Source organism: Gorilla gorilla, chromosome 1 (genome assembly GCF_029281585.2).
Source record: "Gorilla gorilla gorilla isolate KB3781 chromosome 1, NHGRI_mGorGor1-v2.1_pri, whole genome shotgun sequence".
Lineage (NCBI taxonomy): Eukaryota > Metazoa > Chordata > Mammalia > Primates > Hominidae > Gorilla > Gorilla gorilla.
In genome coordinates, this window is record NC_073224.2 from 16,297,875 (window position 1) to 16,319,325 (window position 21,451).

General features: G+C 50.0%; 1 protein-coding gene across 40 annotated transcripts in view; it reads left to right on the forward strand.

The window, feature by feature from the left end:
• The window catches only part of OBSCN (obscurin, cytoskeletal calmodulin and titin-interacting RhoGEF), a 170,265-nt gene that overhangs the window by 110,437 nt on the left and 38,377 nt on the right, over nucleotides 1–21,451 (forward strand). For 36 of the 40 annotated variants that reach the window (XM_063707531.1, XM_063707526.1, XM_063707457.1 and 33 more), the window contains 18 exons: nucleotides 1,878–2,748; nucleotides 3,873–4,151; nucleotides 13,396–13,474; nucleotides 13,734–13,858; nucleotides 14,118–14,315; nucleotides 15,046–15,078; nucleotides 15,349–15,447; nucleotides 15,614–15,832; nucleotides 16,317–16,377; nucleotides 16,726–16,796; nucleotides 17,530–17,652; nucleotides 17,770–17,909; nucleotides 18,470–18,670; nucleotides 18,816–18,898; nucleotides 19,379–19,552; nucleotides 20,474–20,633; nucleotides 21,038–21,154; nucleotides 21,256–21,420. In XM_063707531.1, the coding sequence (XP_063563601.1) occupies nucleotides 1,878–2,748; nucleotides 3,873–4,151; nucleotides 13,396–13,474; nucleotides 13,734–13,858; nucleotides 14,118–14,315; nucleotides 15,046–15,078; nucleotides 15,349–15,447; nucleotides 15,614–15,832; nucleotides 16,317–16,377; nucleotides 16,726–16,796; nucleotides 17,530–17,652; nucleotides 17,770–17,909; nucleotides 18,470–18,670; nucleotides 18,816–18,898; nucleotides 19,379–19,552; nucleotides 20,474–20,633; nucleotides 21,038–21,154; nucleotides 21,256–21,420 (3,198 nt within the window). The remainder of the gene's footprint in view (nucleotides 1–1,877; nucleotides 2,749–3,872; nucleotides 4,152–13,395; nucleotides 13,475–13,733; nucleotides 13,859–14,117; nucleotides 14,316–15,045; nucleotides 15,079–15,348; nucleotides 15,448–15,613; nucleotides 15,833–16,316; nucleotides 16,378–16,725; nucleotides 16,797–17,529; nucleotides 17,653–17,769; nucleotides 17,910–18,469; nucleotides 18,671–18,815; nucleotides 18,899–19,378; nucleotides 19,553–20,473; nucleotides 20,634–21,037; nucleotides 21,155–21,255; nucleotides 21,421–21,451) is intronic. The other 4 variants (XM_063707466.1, XM_063707506.1, XM_063707551.1 and 1 more) reach the window with 1 other exon arrangement.

Below are 21,451 nucleotides of genomic sequence, written 5' to 3' on the forward strand. Positions count from 1 at the left end.
CTTCCATGTATCCATCCATGCATCTTTCTATCCATCCATTCATCCATACACCGTTCATCTATCCATCCATTCATGCATCCATCCACCATTCATCCACCCATCCATGCATCCATCCATCCATCCACCATTCATCCATCCATCCATGAATGCATCTTTCTAGCCATCGTTCATCCATCCATCCGCCATTCATCTATCCATCCATCCATGCATCCATCCACCATTCATCTATCCATCCATCCATGCATCCATCCACCTGCCATCCACCCATCCATGCATGCATCCATCCACCTTTCATCCATTCATTCATGCATCCATCCATCTAAACCACTCATCTACCCATCTGTGCATCCATCCATCCATCCTTCCTTCCATCCACCCATCCACCCATCCACCATCCATCCATCTATGCATCCATCCATGCATGCATCCACCCATCCTGTAATTCATCCAACTGCCATCCATCTCTTCAGGCAACCGTTTTTTCATCCTTCCATCCTTCTACCTAATCAATCCATTTATACATCTGTCTTTGCTTACTTTCATCTGTTTATGCATCATCCATCTACCATCCATCCATCCATCCATCCATCCTTCTATCCATCCATACATGATCCATCCATCAATGCATGCATTTATTCTCTTCTGTCTGTCCACCATCCATCCTTCAATCCATGCATCTGTCTATTCTTTCTTCTATCTATCCATCCATCCATGTATCCATTCTTCCTTTCATTCGTTCATCCAGTCATGCATTCATTCTTCTTTTCATCCACCCGTTTATTTATGTGTCCATCTTTGTTTCCTTTCATCTATTCATCTGCCATCTATTCATCCATATGTTCATCTTTCTTTCCTTTCTTCCATATATCCATCTATCCATCCACCATCTATCCATCCATGCACACGTTCCTCCTTCCATCTAGTCATCCATCCACCCATCTGCCATCTACATACTCATCCATCTATCATCTATTCACCATTCTGCCATCATTCCGTAATTCTTCCATCCATGCTTGTATCCATTCATCATCCATCTACCATCCTTCCATTTGTCCGTGTATGCTTCCATCCTTCCTTCTTTTCATCTATTCACCCATCCTCCTATCTGACATGCATCCATCTACCCACTATCCATTCATGTATCTACTCACCATCCTGTTATTCATCCATCTACCATCCACCCACCATCCTTCCATTCCATTCCATTCATCCATCCATCTACTATCCATCTGCCACTCCTGCACCTGTTCATTCACTTATCTGTCAGCCTGTTTACCCACCTATACAACCATACAACTCCATCCATCTGCTGTTTATCATCCATCCACCTACTCATTCACCCATCCATCCACCATTCGTCCATGATCTATTCCTGTACTTGCTCACCTGTTGGTCTGTTTATCTGTCAGCCTGTTTCCATACCACCATCTGTCTAACCATTCACTCATCCACCAGTCAGTCACCCACCCACTCACTCATCCATGCATCCATCCATACACCTGTTCTCCCATTCAACCATCCATTCATCGATGTATCTCTCCATCCACCCGGCATCCATCCATTCATATACACATCTGACAGTTAAAACTTTTGCCTGAAAAGTTGGAACTGGTCTCTTTATGGTGTTCTTCACAACCCTGTTCATCCTGGTCTGAGTGACTGTGTAAAGCGATTTCCAGGAAGTGGGCTTGCTTTTTGAAAGGTGCTGTCAGACATCTAGGTCAATTGAAGCTAGAGTGGGTCCAATTGGTAGGAGGAAAAAGGGCATACTGGAGCAAGACCTGGAGCTGCCCCTGCCATGTGCTCGACACCTGTTGTGCCCTGTTCCTGGCCTCAGATTCCCTATCTCACCATGACGTCAGGCTCTGTGCCCACAGGTTGGGGCCCCAGCAGCCCCCTCTGTGAAGCCACAGCAGCAGCAGGAGCCACTGGCTGCTGTGCGCCCACCACTGGGAGACCTGAGCACCAAAGACCTGGGTGATCCCTCAATGGACAAGGCAGCTGTGAAGATCCAGGCTGCCTTTAAGGGCTACAAGGTCCGGAAGGAGATGAAGCAGCAGGAAGGGCCCATGTTCTCCCACACATTTGGGGACACCGAGGCACAGGTGGGGGATGCCCTGCGGCTGGAGTGTGTCGTGGCCAGCAAGGCAGATGTGCGAGCCCGCTGGCTGAAGGATGGTGTGGAGCTGACCGATGGGCGGCACCATCACATCGACCAGCTTGGGGATGGCACCTGCTCTCTGCTGATCACTGGCCTGGGCCGTGCTGATGCTGGCTGCTACACCTGTCAGGTGAGCAACAAGTTTGGCCAGGTGGCCCACAGTGCCTGTGTGGTGGTCAGTGGGTCAGAGAGTGAAGCTGAGAGCTCCTCTGGGGGTGAGCTGGACGATGCCTTCCGCCGGGCTGCCCGGCGGCTGCACCGGCTCTTCCGCACCAAAAGTCCGGCTGAAGTTTCAGATGAGGAGCTCTTCCTGAGTGCAGACGAGGGCCCTGCAGAGCCAGAGGAGCCCGCGGACTGGCAGACATACCGCGAAGATGAGCATTTCATCTGCATCCGTTTTGAGGCGCTCACTGAGGCCCGCCAGGCGGTAACTCGCTTCCAGGAGATGTTTGCCACACTGGGCATTGGGGTGGAGATCAAGCTGGTGGAACAGGGGCCTCGGAGGGTAGAGATGCGCATCAGCAAAGAGACCCCTGCCCCTGTGGTGCCTCCAGAGCCATTGCCCAGCCTACTGACTTCTGACGCTGGTGAGTCTGCACACAGCCTTGGTCTGGGGTCACGAGCCAGGGTGCAGAGGCAGGGAGAGGCAGGGGAGAAGGATCCAGGCTAGTCGTAGCTAGAGTCTGCTGCAAGCTCAAGGAGTTACCTGTGCCCACCACTGGGCTCTTCGCAGGTGCAGCCCACTGAGGTGTGAAAAGCCCTGACTTTGAGGTTAAATAGAGCTGAATTTGAACTCCAGCCCTGTCTCTTACTAGCTATGTGCTTTGGGGGAAGCTGCTTAGCATCTCTGTACCTCAGCTTTCACATCTGTGAAATGAGAATGGGAATGCAGTTGTACCTTGGTATACACAGAGGATGGATTTCAGAACCCTCGTGTACCCAAATCCACACATACTCAATCCCCAAATCAGCCCTGCAGAACCTATATATATGAAAAGTCAGCCCTCCCTATACAGGGTTTTGCATCCCACAGATGCTGTATTCTTTGATCCACGTTTGGTTGAAAAATATCCACATATAAGTGGACCCATGCAGTTCAAATGCATGTTGTTCAAAGGTCGTTTGTATTCACTCTCTAGAATTTTTTAAAAATGAGACTCTGAAATGTAACCTGTATAAAATGCTGCACTCCTCATGGTCCAGTCTGCATACTATTTCCCATTCCAGCATCTAGGAGTAATTAAAAAGCCATTTCCTTATTTACTTGTGTCTCTCTAGGAATGTTAAAGAGGGTATGATGAATGACCCACAGTGTTACTTCTTGAAACTTCTCTCCAATTTTGAGCCTCTCCCTTGCTTCAAATCCCTCACCTGCTCCTCCTGGACTTACAGGCCACACAGGCTTTATCTTTGCTTTACCTCCCTTCTCCTCCCTGTTTCCAGCCCTTTATCCCTTTTGCCTCAAAGTAGCTTGGGAACCAAGCTGGCAAACAGAATTCTTAGAGAACAAGGAAGAGAGAGAGGCTTAGTAGGCAAAGATACCATTCTGTTTAGCTGTCAGTGTCTGTGAATGCTCCCATATGAATGATTGTTCCGTACATCATATGACACATATGAATGTGTCAAACCATTCATCTGGTGGCAACTTGCATGTATGTGGCAGTCGGACGTGATCATTGTTCCCTGCGGCTAACTCACCCATCTATCCCAGCCCCAGTGTTCCTGACTGAGTTGCAGAACCAAGAAGTGCAGGATGGGTATCCTGTGAGCTTTGACTGCGTGGTGACAGGTCAGCCCATGCCCAGTGTGTGCTGGTTCAAGGATGGGAAGTTGTTGGAGGAGGATGATCACTACATGATTAATGAAGACCAACAGGGTAGCCATCAGCTCATCATCACAGCCGTGGTGCCAGCAGACATGGGTGTCTACCGCTGCCTGGCCGAGAACAGCATGGGTGTCTCCTCCACCAAGGCTGAGCTCCGTGTGGACTGTGAGTACTGCGTCTGGTTTGGTGTCTCCAGGGTGGGTGGTGTAGGGGCTCCTGAGTTGGTCTTGAGGATAGTTCAGAGAGCATTCGTCTCAGCCCAGGCAGGATTTGGGGCCTCACTGTCTTGTGGCTGATGGAAAGCTGTCTGGGAGCTAGGGCCAAGACACACCCCTAGTCTGGAGCCCCTTGGGGTAAGGGGTTGAGGGATCTCATCTCTGTGAGAGGCATCCTGGCTGGGACAGAGGCTCAGGAAGATTTGGAAGTGGACCTCATGGAGTAAGGTGAGGGGGTCAAGAAGGGTGAGTCCAGCCTACCCTAACCACTCCCTTGAGGTCCCTTTTGAAGGCTGTCAGATGGCTTGATCAGGAAGCCTCTCAGGAGAAGCTCAAGGGCATGGTGAATGGTTTGTGGCACTGTGGCATTATGAGAAATATTTATTTGACCTTTGTCCTCAGTTCCTGACACAGAGCTTCTAAATCCCTTGGAATTTCCTGGGTGATAGGAGCATCTTTTGTTCTAATAAGGTGACTCTTGGTGGGCCCCTAGTTAACTTCAGGATGAGGGGTGGTTTCCAGAAAGACCAAGCCTTTACTAGAAGCCCAAAACTGTCAGCACTACCTCCATCCTCTCGGGAGGGTGAGGATGCTGGAGATTAAGTAATTTATCATGCCTATGTGATGCAACCTCCATACAAACCCATAAACTAAGATGTTTGGGTAGCTTGCGGGCTGGTGAACACATGGAGGTGCCAGGATAGTTGTGCAAAGTGCCGCTCCTCTCCCTCACACCTTGCCCTATGTATCTTTTCCATGAGGCTATTCCTGAGTTATATCCTTTATAGTAAACCATTAGTAGTAAGTAAAGCACTTTTTTGAGTTCTGCAAGCCATTGTTGCAAATTATCAAACACAAGGAAGAGGGTTGTAGGAACCTCCAATTTACAACCATTCAGTCAAAAGTATGGGTGGAAATCTGGGACTTACAACTGGCATCTAAAGTGGGAACATACTTGTGAGATTGATTCTGTTAATGTTTAGGGTCTGTGCTAACTTTGGGCAGTTAATGTCAGAATTGAATGGATGTGTTGTACATCCAGTTGGCATCAGATGTGTTGTGAGTGAAAACAGCTCAGGCACAGACTCTGGAGCCACAGAGTTGGGTAAAATCCTGGATCTGCCACTTACCAGCTATATGATCTGGTAGAAATGACTTTATCACTCAATGCCTCAGCCTCCTCATCTGGAAAATGGAGATCATGGAAACTGTCTTGTGGTATAGCTATGAGAGTTAAGTGAGTTGACTCATGTAAAACATTTAGTAGAACAGGCTGGGTACACAGTTAAGCACAAATTGTTAGCTGGTATGCAAGGCAGTTGTTGGGACAGGAGAAGGATGCTGTATCTTTCAGCCTGATAAAGTCTCACTGAGTCCTCCAGCCCCTGGCTGGTACAGGCTGTGAGATGCTAAAGAAAGATTTCTTTTCTCTCTCCTGCCATCCCCTTCCATGTTGAGCCTGATGCCACAGGCCAGGCAGACAGTTTTGGAGGTGCTTTGGGGCTGGATGGGCAGCCATGGGATGGCCCTAAGATAGAACTAATAAATGGTTTCAAGAAGATCACAAGATACTAGATTGACATGCAAAAATCAGTAGTATTTGTATATACTTAAAATGAACACGTGGAAACCAAAATTAAAAACACAATAATATTTATAATAGCTTCAAATAAAAAAATTTTTTTAACTTAGATGTAAATACAACAAAACGTCTACTGGATCTGTGTCCTGAAAATTACAAAATGCTGATGAAAGACAACAGAAAGGACCTAAACAAGCAGAGAGACATACCATGTTCATGGATTGGAACTCAACATAGCTAAGATGCCAAATTGATATGTAGGTTTAATGCAGTTCCTGTAAAAATCCCAACAAGATTTTTTTATATACACAGATGAGCTTGTTCTAAAATGTATATGGGAAGGCACAGAACTTAAAATAGCTAAAAACCATTTTGAAAAACAAGAATAAAATGGGAAGGACCATTCTACTTAATGTTAAGATTTACTATTTAGCTTAAGTATTAAAGACAGTGTGGAATTTGTAGAGGGATTGACACATAAATCAGTGGGACAAAATGGAGAATACAGATTTAGACTCATACAAATATGTCCAAGTGATTTTTGACAAAAGTGCAACAGCAATTAAATGGAGGAAGGATAGAATTTCAACAGATTTGGTGCTGGAGAAATTTGGACATGCATAGGCAAAAAATGACCCTTAACCTAAACTTCACACCTTGTATGAAAATTAACTCAAAATCAATTGCATCCTTAAATATAAAACTTTTAGGGGAAAAAAATGACAGAGAATCTTTAGGATCTTAGGCTACGAAAAGACTTCTTAGACTTGACACTTAAAGCACCGTCCATAAAAGGAAAAACTGGTAAACTGTATCTCACCAAAATTGAAAACTTTTGCTCTGAGAAAAACCCTGCTGTGTAGAGGATGAAATGTTACAGATTGGAAGAACGTGTTCACAAATCATTATGTATCTTGTAAGGGACTTTTATCTAAATAAATACAAAGAATGCTCAAAATTAAGCAGTAAAGAATTTTAAAAATCCAGTTGTAACATGGGCAAAAGACTATCCAGTCATTTCATGGGAGAGGATATGCAGAAGGTAAATTAGCATATGAAAGATGTTCAACATCATTAGCCATTAGAGATAGTCAAGTTAAAACCCCAATGAGATATCACTGCATAACTACCAGAATGGCTAAAATTAAAAATGGCGATAGCACCAAATGCAAGTGAGGATACAGAGAAACTGGGTCACTCATACATTGCTGGTGGGAAAGTAAAATGGGCCAGCCACTCTGAAAACTGTGGCAGCCTCTTACAAAACTAACCATGTGCTTACCATATAACCCAACAATTTCTCTCTTTTTTTGGCATTTATACCAGAGAAATGAAAAAATTGCATTCAAACTAAAACCTGCACCCAAATGTTCATAGCACCTTTATTCCTAACAGAGCCAAGGGCTGGTAACACCCGAAATGTCCTTCAATGGGTAAATGGTTAAACAAACCACCTATGTACATCTATTCTATGGAATGCTACTCAGCCATAAAAAGGAACTATTGATGTATAATAACTGTGATAAAATTGCATCTTACTACATAAAATTAAATATATAAACATACACTCAATTGTGTTCTTGTAAAACTTTTGAAATCTCAACAAAATCAATGGATTGCATCAATGTCAGTCTTCTAGTTGTGATATTGCACTGTAGTTGGTGAGATGTTGACATTGCAGGAAGGTGGATGAAGAATAAATGGGACCTCTATATCACTTCTTAGAATTGCGTGTGAACTTACAGTTATTCCAAAATAAAAAGGAAAAGGAACTATTAAAGAAAAGTCAATGATCTTAAATAAGAACTTATATATTTATCCACATCATTCCATTTCTGAGTGCATCATTCCATTGTGTAGATCTAGATCTCCATCTGATACCATTTTCCTTCTGCCTGAGCACATCTTTTAATATTTCTTATAGTGTGGGTATGCTGGAATTCCTTCAGATTTTGTGTGTCAGAAAATGTCTCTACTTCACTTTTGTTTTTGAAAGATGTTTTTCCTAGGACGGTTTTTTTCTTTCCACGTTTTAAAGATGTTGCTCCACTGTCTTCTAGCTTGCATTGTTTCCAATGAGAATTAGAATGTCATTCTTGTCGTTGATTTTCTGTACATAACTTGTCTTTGTATAAGGATTTAAAACTTTTTACATATTTGCACACCATAAAATTCATCATTTACCAATGTTCAATTTAGTGGGTTTTAGTATATTCACAAGGTCTGTGCAACCATCACTTCTGTCTAATAATATGTTCTGGAATATCTGATTCTGGAACATTTTCATCATGCCTGAAAAGAAACCATTAGCAGTTACTCCCCATTCTCCCATTCCCCCAGCCCCGGGAAATAACTAATCTACTTTCTGTCTCTATGGGATAACCTATTCTGGACATTTCCTATAAATAGAATCCTACAATACATGGCCATTTCTGTCTGCCTTCTTTCACTGAGCATACTGTTTACAAAGTCCATCCATGTAGTGGCATATATTATTATCGTACACATTTTTTATGGCTGAAAAATATTCCATGGTATGTGGAGTATTTATGCATTTATCAGGTGGCATTTATCCATTGGTTGTTTTGGCTGTTATGAACAATGCTGCAGTGAACATTTGTATATGAGTGTTTGTGTGAGCATGTTTTTAATTCTCTCATGTATATACACCTAGGAGTGGAATTCCTTGGTCATGTGGCAACTTGGTTGAACTCCTAGAGGGACTACCAAGCTTTTCCACAGTAGCCACATCATTTTACATTCCCATCAGCAATGTACAAGGGTTTCAATATTGCCACATCCTTGCCAGGACTTGTTATTGTTCATCTTTTTTATTATAGCCATCTTAATGGATATGAAGTGGTATCTCATTGTAGTTTTGATTTGCATTTCCCTAGTGACTAACTTTTCATGTGCTGGTTGGTCATTTGTATATCTTTGGAGAAATGTCTATTCAAATCTTTTGGACATTTTAAAATTGGGTAATTTGTCTCTTATTTTTGAGTTGTAAGAGTTCTTCATATATTCTTGATACTAGAGTCTTATCAGATAAAAGATTTTCAAATATGTTCTCATTCTGTGCATGTCTTTTTACTTTCTTGAGAGTGTTCTTTGAGGCACAAAAGTGTTAAATTTTTTTTGAGATAAGGTCTTACTCTGTTGCCCAGGCTAGAGTGCAATGGCATGATCCTAGCTCACTGTAGTCTTGAACTTCTGGGCTCAAGTGATCCCCCTGCCTCACCCTCCCAAGTAGCTGGGACCATAGGTGTGTGCCATTATGCCCAGCTAATTTTTTAACTTTTTTTTTGTAGAGGCAGGGTCTTGCTATGTAGCCCAGGCTGGAGGGCAGTGGTCTAATCATAGCTCACTGTAACCTCAGACTCCTGGCCTCAAGTGATCCTCCTGCCTCAACAAAGGTTTTAAATTTTAATAAAGTACAATTTATCTACTTGTTCTTTGGTTGCTTGTGCTTTAGCTGTCATTTCTAAGAAACTATTGCCTAATCCAGGGTTATAAAGAGTTACACCTATGCCTATAGTAACTCATATATTTAAGTCTTTGGTCCATTTTGAGGTGTTTTTTTGTTTTTTTTTTTTTTTTTTTTGTATATGATATGAAGTAAGGGTCCAAGTTTGTTCTTTTAATGTGGATACCCAGTTGTCTCAGCACCATTTGTTGAAAAGACTATTTCCCCATTGAATTGTCTTGGAATTCTTGTCAAAATTTGATTTTCTCTAAATGTATGGGTTTATTTATGGACTCTAAATTCTGTTTCATTGATCTAAATGTCTTTCATTATGCCAGCACCAAACTGTCCTGATTGCAGTAGCTCTGTAGTGGGTTTTGGAATTGGGAGGGTAAGTCCTCCAACTTCCTTCTTTTTCAAGATTGTTTTGCCTTTTCTGGGTGCCTTGCATTTTCATAGGAATTTTAGGATCAGCTTATCACTTTCTTTACAAAAATTCTCTAGGTATTTTTAAAGATTTAAAAAAATAACTGGTTATGAGTAATTTGATTATGATTTTCTTTGGTGTACTTTTCTTCATGTTTGTTGAGGTTGGACTTTGTTAACCCTCTTAGAACTGTGAGTTTAGAGTTTTCATTAAGTTTGGAATTTCTATGACCATTATTGCTTCAAATATTCTTTTCTCCAATTACAGGTATATTAAGCCATATTATTATTATTGCTTCAAATATTCTTTTCTTCAATTACCTGTATATTAAGTCACATGGAGTGTGTACAGTTCACTAATGCTCTTTTCACTTTTAAAAATTCCTGTATCTTTCATTTTGCATAGTTTTTATTCATGCCTTTATGTCTACTATCTTTTCTTCTGTAATGTCCATCCTATGAATCTCATTCATTTTATTATTTGTCTCTATAAGTTCTACTTGAGTCTTTTAAAATATATTCTACATCTCTACTTAATGTTTTGAATGCAGAGAATACAATTCTAATACCTGTTTTCATGTCTCCTCTACCAGTTCTAACATCTGCATCAGTTCCGGGTTGGTTTCAGTTGATTATTTTCTACTTTATGGGTCATCTTTTCCTGTTTCTTGGTATGTCTGGTGATGTTTGATTGAGTGCCTGACATTGTAAACTTTACCCTATTAGGATATTTTGTATTTCTGCATATCTTCTTGAGCTTTGTTCTGGGATACAGTGAAGATACTTGGATGCGATTTTATTCTTTGGGGCCTAGCTTTTATGATTTCTTTGGTGGCTCCAGAGCAGTGCTCAGTCTAGGGCTAATTATTTCCCACTACTGAGGCAAGAACTTTCCTGACTACTCTACTCAATGCCCTTTGAGTTAGGAATTTTTCTAGTCTGACTGGTGGAACCAGGAGCTATTCCTGGTACTGTTTCCCCTAATCCTTTCACGTGGGTCTTTCCTCACATGCAGATACTAATCAGTATTCTGCTGAGTCCTTGAGGCAGGTCCTTTCTCTGTACAGCTTTCTTTTCTCCAGTACTTTGTCTGTGAACTCTAGATGCCTTAGTCTCCCAGGACTCTGAGCTCCATCTTCCCGTCTCAAGGAGTCTGCTGGGCCCTACCTCAGTTTCCCTTCCCTGAGCCTACAAATTCAAGGCAGGAAACTGGAGCAATCATAGGGCTCATCTTTGTTTCCTGTGTTTAAGAAATCACTGTCCTGGCCTGGTGCACTTTGGCTAATGACTGTAATCCCAGCATTTTGGGAGGCTTAGGCAGGAGGATCACTTGAGCCTAGAAGTTCACGACTAGCCTGGGCAACACAGTGAGACCCTGTCTCTACAAAAAAAAAATACAAAAAAATTAGCCAGGCATGGTGGTGTATATCTGTAGTCCCAGCTACTTGGGAAGCTAAGGCAAGAGGATCGCTTGAGCCTGGGAGGTTGAGGCTGCAGTGAGCTATGATTGCACCACTGTACTCCAGCCTGGGTGACAGAGTGAGACTCTGTCTCAAAAAAAAAAGAAAAAGAAAAAAAAAGAAAAGTAGAGACATAGAATATATTTTATTTAATGTTTTTATCTCTCAATATTTATTTTTCAGTTCTTTACTTTTTCCATAAGTTATTGGGGTACAGGTGGTATTTGGTTACGTGAGTAAGTTCTTTAGTGGTGATTTGTGAGATTTTGGTGCACCCATCACCTGAACGGTATACACTGCACCATATTTTTAGTCCCTCGCCCCCACTCCCATGCTTCCCCCCAAGTCCCCAAAGTCCATTGAAACATTCTTTTTCTTTTTTTTTTTTTTTTTGAGATGGAGTCTTGCTTTGTCGCCCAGGCTGGAGTACAGTGGCGCGATCTCGTCTGACTGCAAGCTCCACCTCCTGGGTTCACGCCATTCTCCTGCCTCAGCCTCCAGAGTAGCTGGGATTACAGGCTCCCACAACCACACCAGGCTAATTTTTTGTATTTTTAGTAGAGACGGGGTTTCACTGCGGTCTCGATCTCCTGACCTTGTGATCCACCCACCTCAGCCTCCCAAAGTGCTGGGATTACAGGCATGAGCCACCGCACCCGGTCAGTCCGTTGTATCATTCTTATGCCTTTGCATCCTCATAGCTTAGTTCCCACATATCAGGGAGAACATACGATGTTTGGTTTTCCATTGCTGAGTTACCTTACTTAGAATGATAGTCTCCAATCTCAACCAGGTCACTGCAAATGCTGTTAATCCATTCCTTTTTATGGTTGTGTAGTATTCCATCATATATATATACCACAGTTTATTTGTCCACTCGTTGATTGACAGGCATTTGGGGTTGGTTCCATGATTTTGCAGTTGTGAACTGTACTGCTATAAACATGCATATGCAAGTGTCTTTTTCAAATAATGACTTATTTTCCTCTGGGTAGATACCCAGTAGTGAGATTGCCAGAGCAAATGGTAATTCTACCTTTAGTCCTTTAAGGAATCTCCACACTGTACCACAGTGGCTATACTAGTTTACATTCCCACCAGCAGTGTAGAAGTGTTTCCTGATCACTGCATCCACACCAACATCTGCTGTTTTTTAATTTTTTTATTATGACCATCCTTGCAGAAGTTAGGTGGTATCACATTGTGGTTTTGATTTGCATCTTCCTGATGATTAGTGATGTTGAGACAGAATATATTTTAAAAATCCAAGTAGAACTTCCAGAGACAAAAAAATCCAATTGATAGGATTAATAGCAGGTAGAGAAGAAGATTATAAATTTATTACAGAAGAGGCCGGGCACGGTGGCTCACGCCTGTAATCCCAGCACTTTGGGAGGCCGAGGCGGGTGGATCACGAGGTCAGGAGATCGAGACCATCCTGGCTAACACAGTGAAAGCCCGTCTCTACTAAATATACAAAAAAATTAGCCGGGCGTGGTGGCAGGCACCTGTGGTCCCAGCTTGGGAGGTTGAGGCAGGAGAAAGGCATGAACCCACGAGGTGGAGCTTGCAGTGAGCCGAGATAGTGCCACTGCACTCCAGCCTGGGCGACAGAGCGAGACTCCATCTCAAAAAAAAAAAAAAAAAAAAAAAAAAAATTTGTTACAGAAGAAAAAATACATCATGCAAGGACATGATAGAAAGAGGATGAGGGAGCTCTCTGGGGTCCCATGGAAGTTCCAACCTCATCACCTAATCACCTCCCAAGGGCCCACCTCTTCATCCATAGGGGGTTAATATTTCAGCATATGGTCTTTGGGGGGCATCTCCACATTTAGTCCATAAGAGAGGGTAAGTCCAGCCTCAGTCACTCCATCTTGACTAGAAACACAAGTCCTAGCTTCTGGTTTTGAGGCCTGTATCTTTTCATCCCATTATTCCCTAGTAGGATGGAACTGGAAGGTTCTACCACTATCACTGTTTCTTCTGAGGCCCCTGGATCATTCGGTATTAGTTTGTTGTGTCAAAGAGGCTTGTAGTTAGTTATAGGCCTTGAAGAATGGGGCTAGTAATAGCCTGGGGTGGAGAGGCTACAATGTTGCTGTTCCCCCTGTGACTTCCTAGCTCCCAAGTCTAAGTGGCTCCCAGGCAAGGCTCTGTAGTCAGGACCTCTGAGGGCCGAGGCCATCCTGGTGCAGTAGCTTATGCTGGGGCAGACGGGATGGCAGACCTTGCTCCAGCTCCCCTCTTCCTTCCCCAGTGACAAGCACAGACTATGACACTGCAGCAGATGCCACGGAGTCCTCATCCTACTTCAGTGCCCAAGGCTACCTGTCCAGGTAGGGGCTGCCAGAGGTGGGCTGTGCCCCATGGACTGACGTCGCAGGGCCTCTCGGGGAGTGATGCTGCTGGGTGAGGGCAGGGCTTGGTCTGACAGCATCCAATCCTGGAGCCTTCCTCCAAGCCCTGGCGGTCTCTGCCACTAAGTCAGCAAACAGGGGCTTCCAGCGTCATCCATGCCCAAGCCCCTCAGCACCCCTCCCTCCCTGCTCCCCTCGATGCCCTGCTTTATGGCTGACCCCTTTTCTGTTCTGCCAGCCGGGAGCAGGAGGGAACAGAGTCCACCACTGACGAGGGCCAGCTGCCCCAGGTGGTGGAGGAGCTGAGAGACCTCCAGGTGGCCCCTGGCACACGCCTGGCCAAGTTCCAGCTCAAGGTGAAAGGTGAGAAGGAGAGGGAGTGGGGACACAGCCATGGCAGGATGGAGGCCATGGAGCCATACCCCGTCAGCCACAATTGAAAGGAGACCCCAGCAGCGGGGTCAGGCAGTCACTCATCCCTGCTGCCTGGGTGCAGGAGGCTGACACTCCATCACTGGTGGTGTGGGGACCCTCTCTCCAGGCCTTCATCTGTCTCCCATCTGGAGGGCACAGTGCCCGTGGGTGGTAGCCCAGGCTGACCACTCCCCCTCCCGTGGCCCAGGCTACCCTGCTCCCAGATTATACTGGTTCAAAGATGGCCAGCCCCTGACCGCATCTGCCCACATCCGCATGACTGACAAGAAGATCCTGCACACCCTGGAGATCATCTCCGTCACCCGGGAGGACTCTGGCCAGTATGCAGCCTACATCAGCAATGCCATGGGTGCTGCTTACTCATCTGCCCGGCTGCTAGTTCGAGGTGGGTGCTCCGAGGGGCCGGGCAGAGACTTGGGCCCTGGGCAGCATCCTGGCCAGGGCTGACATCCCCTGCACACCGTGCCATATCAGGCCCTCAGCGAGGATCATTGGTCATTGCCCCTTGGTACACAGTGGCACAGGCGGCCGAAAGTTGGCCCTTCAAGGAGTGGGTGTGCAGCCCTCTGTCCTGACTGATGGGCAGGCTGGAGGATGAAGTTGACCCAGGAAAATGGGTCAACACTGCGGCTCTAGGTAGATCCATGCACAGCCAGAGCCGGTGGTAGCTTGGGACTAGAGGACCCTACTTCCTTATTGTTCAAAAAGTTCTGATCACTGAGAGTTCATTCCAAGTTTCACCCAAACCCGTCTTGCCACTGCTGCAGCTTTCCCCATCATCTCCAGGTGTGAGTCCTCTGCTGCTCTGGGCAGCATTATTTGGTTGTGTGCTCATTCCAGTGTGGGGCCACGGAGTCTGTGGCAGGGCGAGGGTGGGTGGTGGGTCATCGGGTCTGGTCCATGCTGCCTGTTGCCTCTGTCACCTGAGTGTGTGAGTTCCAGGGCTCCATGGCCCAGGTTTCAGGCAGGGGTTAGGGCGTTTGCTTGGGGAGCAGCGCTGCCCTTGGGTTCCCTCACTGTAGGGGGCAGAACTGCCAGGCACCTGCACAGCGCCGGGTAGGAGCCACGGTGGGGGCCTGTGTGTGCTGGGTGTCTGACTCTAGTGCCTCTTTCAGGCCCTGATGAGCCAGAAGAGAAGCCTGCATCAGGTGAGGCAGCCCCAGACAGTCAGGGAGAGGCCAGGTGGCCATGGGTGCTGAGGGCCTGAGCCTAGGGCTGGCTGCAGTGGAGGTGTGGGTGGCCATGGGCTGGCTCAGGGATGGCGCAGCAAGGAGACAGCCCGGCCGAGGGGGAAGCGTGGTGCTGTCCAGGTGCTGGCTGTGGAGAGCCACCTGGGCGTCTGCAGACATCATCCGGGGCCAGGAGGCGGGTGGTGGGGGCTGTGCCGAGGTCTCTGCCAGCCAGCCTGTGTCCCCTAGATGTGCATGAGCAGCTGGTGCCGCCCCGAATGCTGGAGAGGTTCACCCCCAAGAAAGTGAAGAAAGGCTCCAGCATCACCTTCTCTGTGAAGGTAGAAGGTAAGGCGTTTCCTGCCCGCAGCTATGGAAAGATCACCCCTGGGGGATGGGACAGAGGTGCCCCCTCCCCACTCACATCATCCCGAGGGAAGGCCTGTGGCAGGGCTTCATCTCCAGAGACCCCGCTTCTGGCGGGGTGCACCCACCACCTCCTGCCTGCCCCTAGGACGCCCGGTGCCCACCGTGCACTGGCTCAGGGAGGAGGCTGAGAGAGGCGTGCTGTGGATTGGCCCTGACACACCGGGCTACACCGTGGCCAGCTCTGCGCAGCAGCACAGCCTGGTCCTGCTGGACGTGGGCCGGCAGCACCAGGGCACCTACACATGCATTGCCAGCAACGCTGCCGGCCAGGCCCTCTGCTCCGCCAGCCTGCACGTCTCGGGCCGTGAGTGGGGGGTGGGGGGATGGGGGGCTGGGGCATGGGGGGTGGGCACTGGGTGGCTTTGGGGTCTCCTTGGGGCACAGTGCCCATCACCACCATCTGGGCTGGGACCCTGTGGGATCCCCTCCTTCCTCTTCTCATTCTCTGACAGCACCAGGGAGACCCCAAAATGGGTCAGGCCCTGGTGGTGCTGGTGGTTTTGAGCCTCAGAGTCCCCTCTGGGCCCAGGCCCCGTGGGTTCCGCACCGCTGGCTCCAGAGACATTTCCTGAACCCCCTGCATCCTGGGCCTTGCTTAGCCCCTCTGAGGACAGGAACCCCTGTTCTCCTCCCATCACTGTCAGGGTGACCACGGGCCAAGAGTGGGATGGGGAGGTGAGCTCGGGCACAGCCCCTGCTCAGGGCTTCGGAGGGACCCAGTCCAGATCTGGAATCAGACGTGCCGGGGTTGGGAGCACCGTCTGATGGCTTGCCGGTCCTCCTGACAGTGCCTAAGGTGGAGGAGCAGGAGAAAGTGAAGGAAGCGCTGATTTCCACTTTCCTGCAGGGGTGAGTGAGGGTTGCCCCTGCAGGCCAGTCCGGTCAGGGCCAGGGAGGACGCTCTAGGAGTGGGGGACAGGACAGCGCTGCCCCTGGGGAGAGCACCTGTCCCGGAGCGTGTCCTGGCTCTGCCCCATGCAGGCCATGTGGTTTGGGCCAGCTCTCTTCCTTCTCTGCACCTCAGTTTCCCCATTGTAAAGTGAGGGCTTCTGTTGGGCTTCTCTGGTATGGAGCCCCTTTCTCTGGTATCTTGGTTTGTTGCCCCCAGACCCTCTTTTCGTCAGGAGCTTCTGCATAAGGACAGAGGGTGGTGGGGTCCAGCCCAGGCCTCTCAGGACACCCCCTTCACCTGTTTAGGACCACACAAGCCATCTCAGCACAGGGGTTGGAAACTGCGAGTTTTGCTGACCTTGGTGGGCAGAGGAAAGGTACAGTCAGGGTGGGTGCATGCCTGTGAGGGTCCAGGGTGGCTGATCCCCTGATGCTGGGGGGCAGGGAGGAGGCTGCCCGGGGGTGGCTCCTGGCCTCAGAGGCCCCTCCTGAGCAGCACAGCCCTGGGACACCTGCTCACACAGCCAGGACCAACCCATGTTCTCTTAGGCCTGGACTTGAGGCTTGGTTGGTGTCAGAACCATGTCTGATCCCCGTGGATCCGGGAGCCTGTGGGGTCCCTGGGCCGGCCCTGGGCACAGAGCTCACATCCAGCAGGCTGTGTAGATACCTGGGTCTGGGTAGAACTCCTAGGTGCTGGGCACTGAGAACAGAGGCAGCACAGCCCCGCTTTGGACCCACGGCTCCTCCTGCAGCCTGATGCGCAGGTCTGGCCTCTGCTGACTCTGTCCCCAATGCCCCTCGTCCACTGTCCACTGGTGGCCCCTGCTGTGCCCTCTGTCTCTGGACGTTCTCAGCCCCTTGGTCACGCCTCGGCTTGATGCTCATGAGCCAGAGCGACTCCTCATCCTGGCCAGTTCCCACTGGCCTCCCGCCCTGCCGGCCACTGAGTCTCATCATCTCCCTGGTGGACATCAGCACTATGTGAGGGAGGCCTTGGCTCTTTGTTCACCATCGGCTCCCAGGGCCCAACATGGGCCTATGGCATGGGGTGCCTGGTATACATCCGAGGGGCACGCAGCCACCTGAGCAGAGCGTTTGTATCTGCAGAAGAGCCTCTGGCTGCCAAGGAGGCCCTCGGCCACCTGTCCCTCGCTGAGGTGGGCACAGAGGAGTTCCTGCAGAAACTGACCTCCCAGATCACTGAGATGGTATCGGCCAAGATCACGCAGGGTGAGGGGCAGCAGCCCATGTGCCAGGGTCCCTGGGGTGTGTCTGGGGTGTTTGCCCTTCCCCTGAGCCCTGGAGAGCCAGAGGCAGGCCAGGGTGTCATGATCCTTGCACCCCCAGCCAAGCTGCAGGTGCCTGGAGGTGACAGCGATGAGGACTCCAAGACGCCATCTGCATCCCCCCGCCATGGCCGATCACGGCCATCCTCCAGCATCCAGGAGTCTTCCTCAGAGTCAGAGGATGGCGATGCCCGAGGCGAGGTGGGCGGCTGGAACCCTCTGGGAGCAGGGCAGGGAGAGGCCCTGACCTTCCTGAAGAGAAGGTGCAGGGTGGAGAGGGACTCAGGAGGCAGGACCCCCATGGGACTCTAGGGAGGTGGGACCCCACCAAGGTGCATAGGAGGCAGGAACTGGTGAGAACAGGGTCTTCTCCTCACGGGGCCCGGCAGAGACTTGCCTTCTGGGAGAGCCATTTGTTTGATTCATTCATTCACTCCTTTATTCCTTCAATGGAGAATGTGTCTCAGGCCTCAGTGTACCAGGCACCCTGTTAGGTCTTGGGGTGGGTGTGGAGATGGGGAGAAGGTAAACAAGTAACTGAGTGTAGGCAGTCCAGGCCTGGAGACCCTGGGGCTGTGGTGACCTCTAAGGTTGGGGGTGGGGCAGGGGAGGTCTCCCACATTCCCGCTGTTCTGCGTGGAGGGGGAGCTGGGCGTGTGCACGCTGACTCTGGGGATCCCTGCCCTGTGGCTTAGGATCTCGGCAGGCTTGGCTGGCACCTCCCGGGTCTCACCACTTCAGCACCCCCATCCCTCTCTCAGATCTTTGACATCTACGTGGTCACTGCTGACTACCTGCCCCTAGGGGCTGAGCAGGATGCCATCGCGCTGCGGGAAGGCCAGTATGTGGAGGTTCTGGATGCAGCCCACCCACTGCGCTGGCTTGTCCGCACCAAGCCCACCAAGTCCAGCCCCTCACGGCAGGGCTGGGTGTCACCAGCCTACCTGGACAGGAGGCTCAAGGTATCTGAATGGCCAGGCAGGAGGGGTCCTCAGGGGTCCCGGAGGCCCCTAGGAGGGTCATCCCAATTTGAGGGGCGAGAGCCCAATCCCCGCGGGGCAGGGCCAGAGCTCAGTACCCCAACAGAAAACTCCTGTCCCTCACCAGCTGTCACCTGAGTGGGGGGCCGCCGAGGCCCCTGAGTTCCCTGGGGAGGCTGTGTCTGAAGACGAATACAAGTCAAGGCTGAGGTGAGTGGCTGCCGGGCCGGAGGTGGCGGCACTGGCATCCCACCAGCTGGACAGTCTCCCAAAGAAGCAGGCCGCTTGCCCTGGCTCTGGGTCCAGGACCTAACCCTGGAGGTCTTGGGGTCATGGCCATGCTGATTCCTCTGCGGGGGCCTCTGAAATAGCGCTCCTGTGTGAGCCTGTCAGGGACGGGTGGGGGCCGAGGACAGCAGAGCAGGCCCAGAGCTGCCTGGGTTCCCGCAGCTGCCCTCCCAGCCTCGTGCTGGCAGGACCCATCTGGGTGGCTTCCTGATGTTGGGGCCGGCCTTGTCCAAGAGGGAGCCTCTCTCCACCTGCTCTCCCACTTCCTGCGAGCAGGCAACAGGCTGCGCAGCAGGAGGCGCTCCCATCTAGCAGCTGAGGGAGTGGGGGCCTCGTGGCCCGCAGTCCCTGCACGGGAAGCAGGAGCTCCGTGGTCCCTTACGGCAGCCCCCTCCTGCCCAGCTCTGTGATCCAGGAGCTGCTGAGTTCTGAGCAGGCCTTCGTGGAGGAGCTGCAGTTCCTGCAGAGCCACCACCTGCAGCACCTGGAGCGCTGCCCCCACGTGCCCGCAGCCGTGGCCGGCCAGAAGGCAGTCATCTTCCGCAATGTGCGGGACATCGGCCGCTTCCACAGCAGGTGGGTGGGTGGGGCCACACACACACACACACACACACACACACACACACACGTCCATGCATGGACGCACTGTAGGGCCAGGCCTCCTGCAGGTGGGTTGGAGCCAAGGGGGGAGAGAACCTGTGCTGACTTGATTTGTCCCTCAGCACTCCTCCCCTCAGAAACCCAGACATGTGTACCTGGCTTACTCATGGGAAGGCCTGCAGTGCACCAACTGTTAACTGGCATGTGCGCAGGCCCAAGTGCATGCACACCCTCACACGTGTGCACACATGAACACATACATGTGTACAGGTGCAGTCTTTAACAGCATACACCCATGTGCATGGCACATGTACACATCTGTAAATGCACACACATGCACACAGTACAGACATACACCCACATACACGTGCACATCACCTGTGTGCACACAGTGCACGCCTATAGACGTGCACACACATATATGCCTGTGTACATGTATATATGTTATACACATGGACACACATATGTACATGCCCCCACACTATTTCTGCGCATCTATGCATATGCACTTCTGCACACATGTGCACAACCAGCATGTACATGCACACCTTTTCATCTGCACACTTTAATACATGCACGCATGCATATAGCACACAACACCTCCTTCCTCCACCACCTGCCTGTGTATGCAACCACATGTGTGCTCATACATATTTACATGCTTCCACAGATGTGCACGCCCACATACATGTACATATGTAATATTCATGTGAGCTTTCATACACGGTACACAAGCACTTATTTGCATGCCCACACATGTCTGCACGCACACTCTCACAGACCCCAGGAGCCACAGGGCCCCAGCCCTTGTGCAGGGGCCAGCTTCCTCCCAGAGGTGAGGGCTCAGGGCCGGGCTATAGGGCGCAGGCTGAGTCCTGATGCCATCCTCCTTCACAGCAGCTTCCTGCAGGAGCTGCAGCAGTGCGACACGGACGACGACGTGGCCATGTGCTTCATCAAGAACCAGGCGGCCTTTGAGCAGTACCTGGAGTTCCTGGTGGGGCGTGTGCAGGCTGAGTCGGTGGTCGTCAGCACGGCCATCCAGGAGTTCTACAAGGTGCCCATGCCTGAACTCATGGGCTCCTGAACCTCAGTGCCTGCCCTTGGCTCCCTTTGAAGGCTCACTGAGCCCAGGCGTCCTCCAAGGTTCATCCTGTTCTGCCCACATCAGAGCCTGCGCTCATCTTCCCCGACCTCGCCACTGCCCACAGCCTCCCTGCGCCCCCCTTGGGCCTCAGTTCAGAAATGCGGGTGGAGCTGCTTTTGCAGCCCTGTGCTTCTGGGAAGGCCACTTCAGCAGCCCAAGTCCTGTGCTTGTCACCTGTCAGGAGGTGATGACAGCTGTCACCTGGGGTGTAGGCTGTGTGTGCACCCTGGGGACCCACCCTCCAGCTCTCAGGGACACAGCCATCAGTGGGCCTTGCACTCCTGCCCTAAAACCCACCCTCCTGGTTCCCACAGAAATACGCGGAGGAGGCCCTGTTGGCAGGGGACCCCTCTCAGCCCCCGCCACCACCTCTGCAGCACTACCTGGAGCAGCCAGTGGAGCGGGTGCAGCGCTACCAGGCCTTGCTGAAGGTGGGCACCACCTCCCCTGCCCCGCCTCCTCTGCCCAGGCTGGGTCTCTTGGGGTCCAGCCTGTGGAGCATTCTGAGCCCTGACCTTCGCCCCGGCCCCAGGAGCTGATCCGCAACAAGGCGCGGAACAGACAGAACTGCGCGCTGCTGGAGCAGGCCTATGCCGTGGTGTCTGCCCTGCCACAGCGCGCTGAGAACAAGCTGCACGTGTCCCTCATGGAGAACTACCCAGGCACCCTGGAGGCCCTGGGCGAGCCCATCCGCCAGGTTGGGGAGGGCTAGGGGCTGGGGCCGGGAG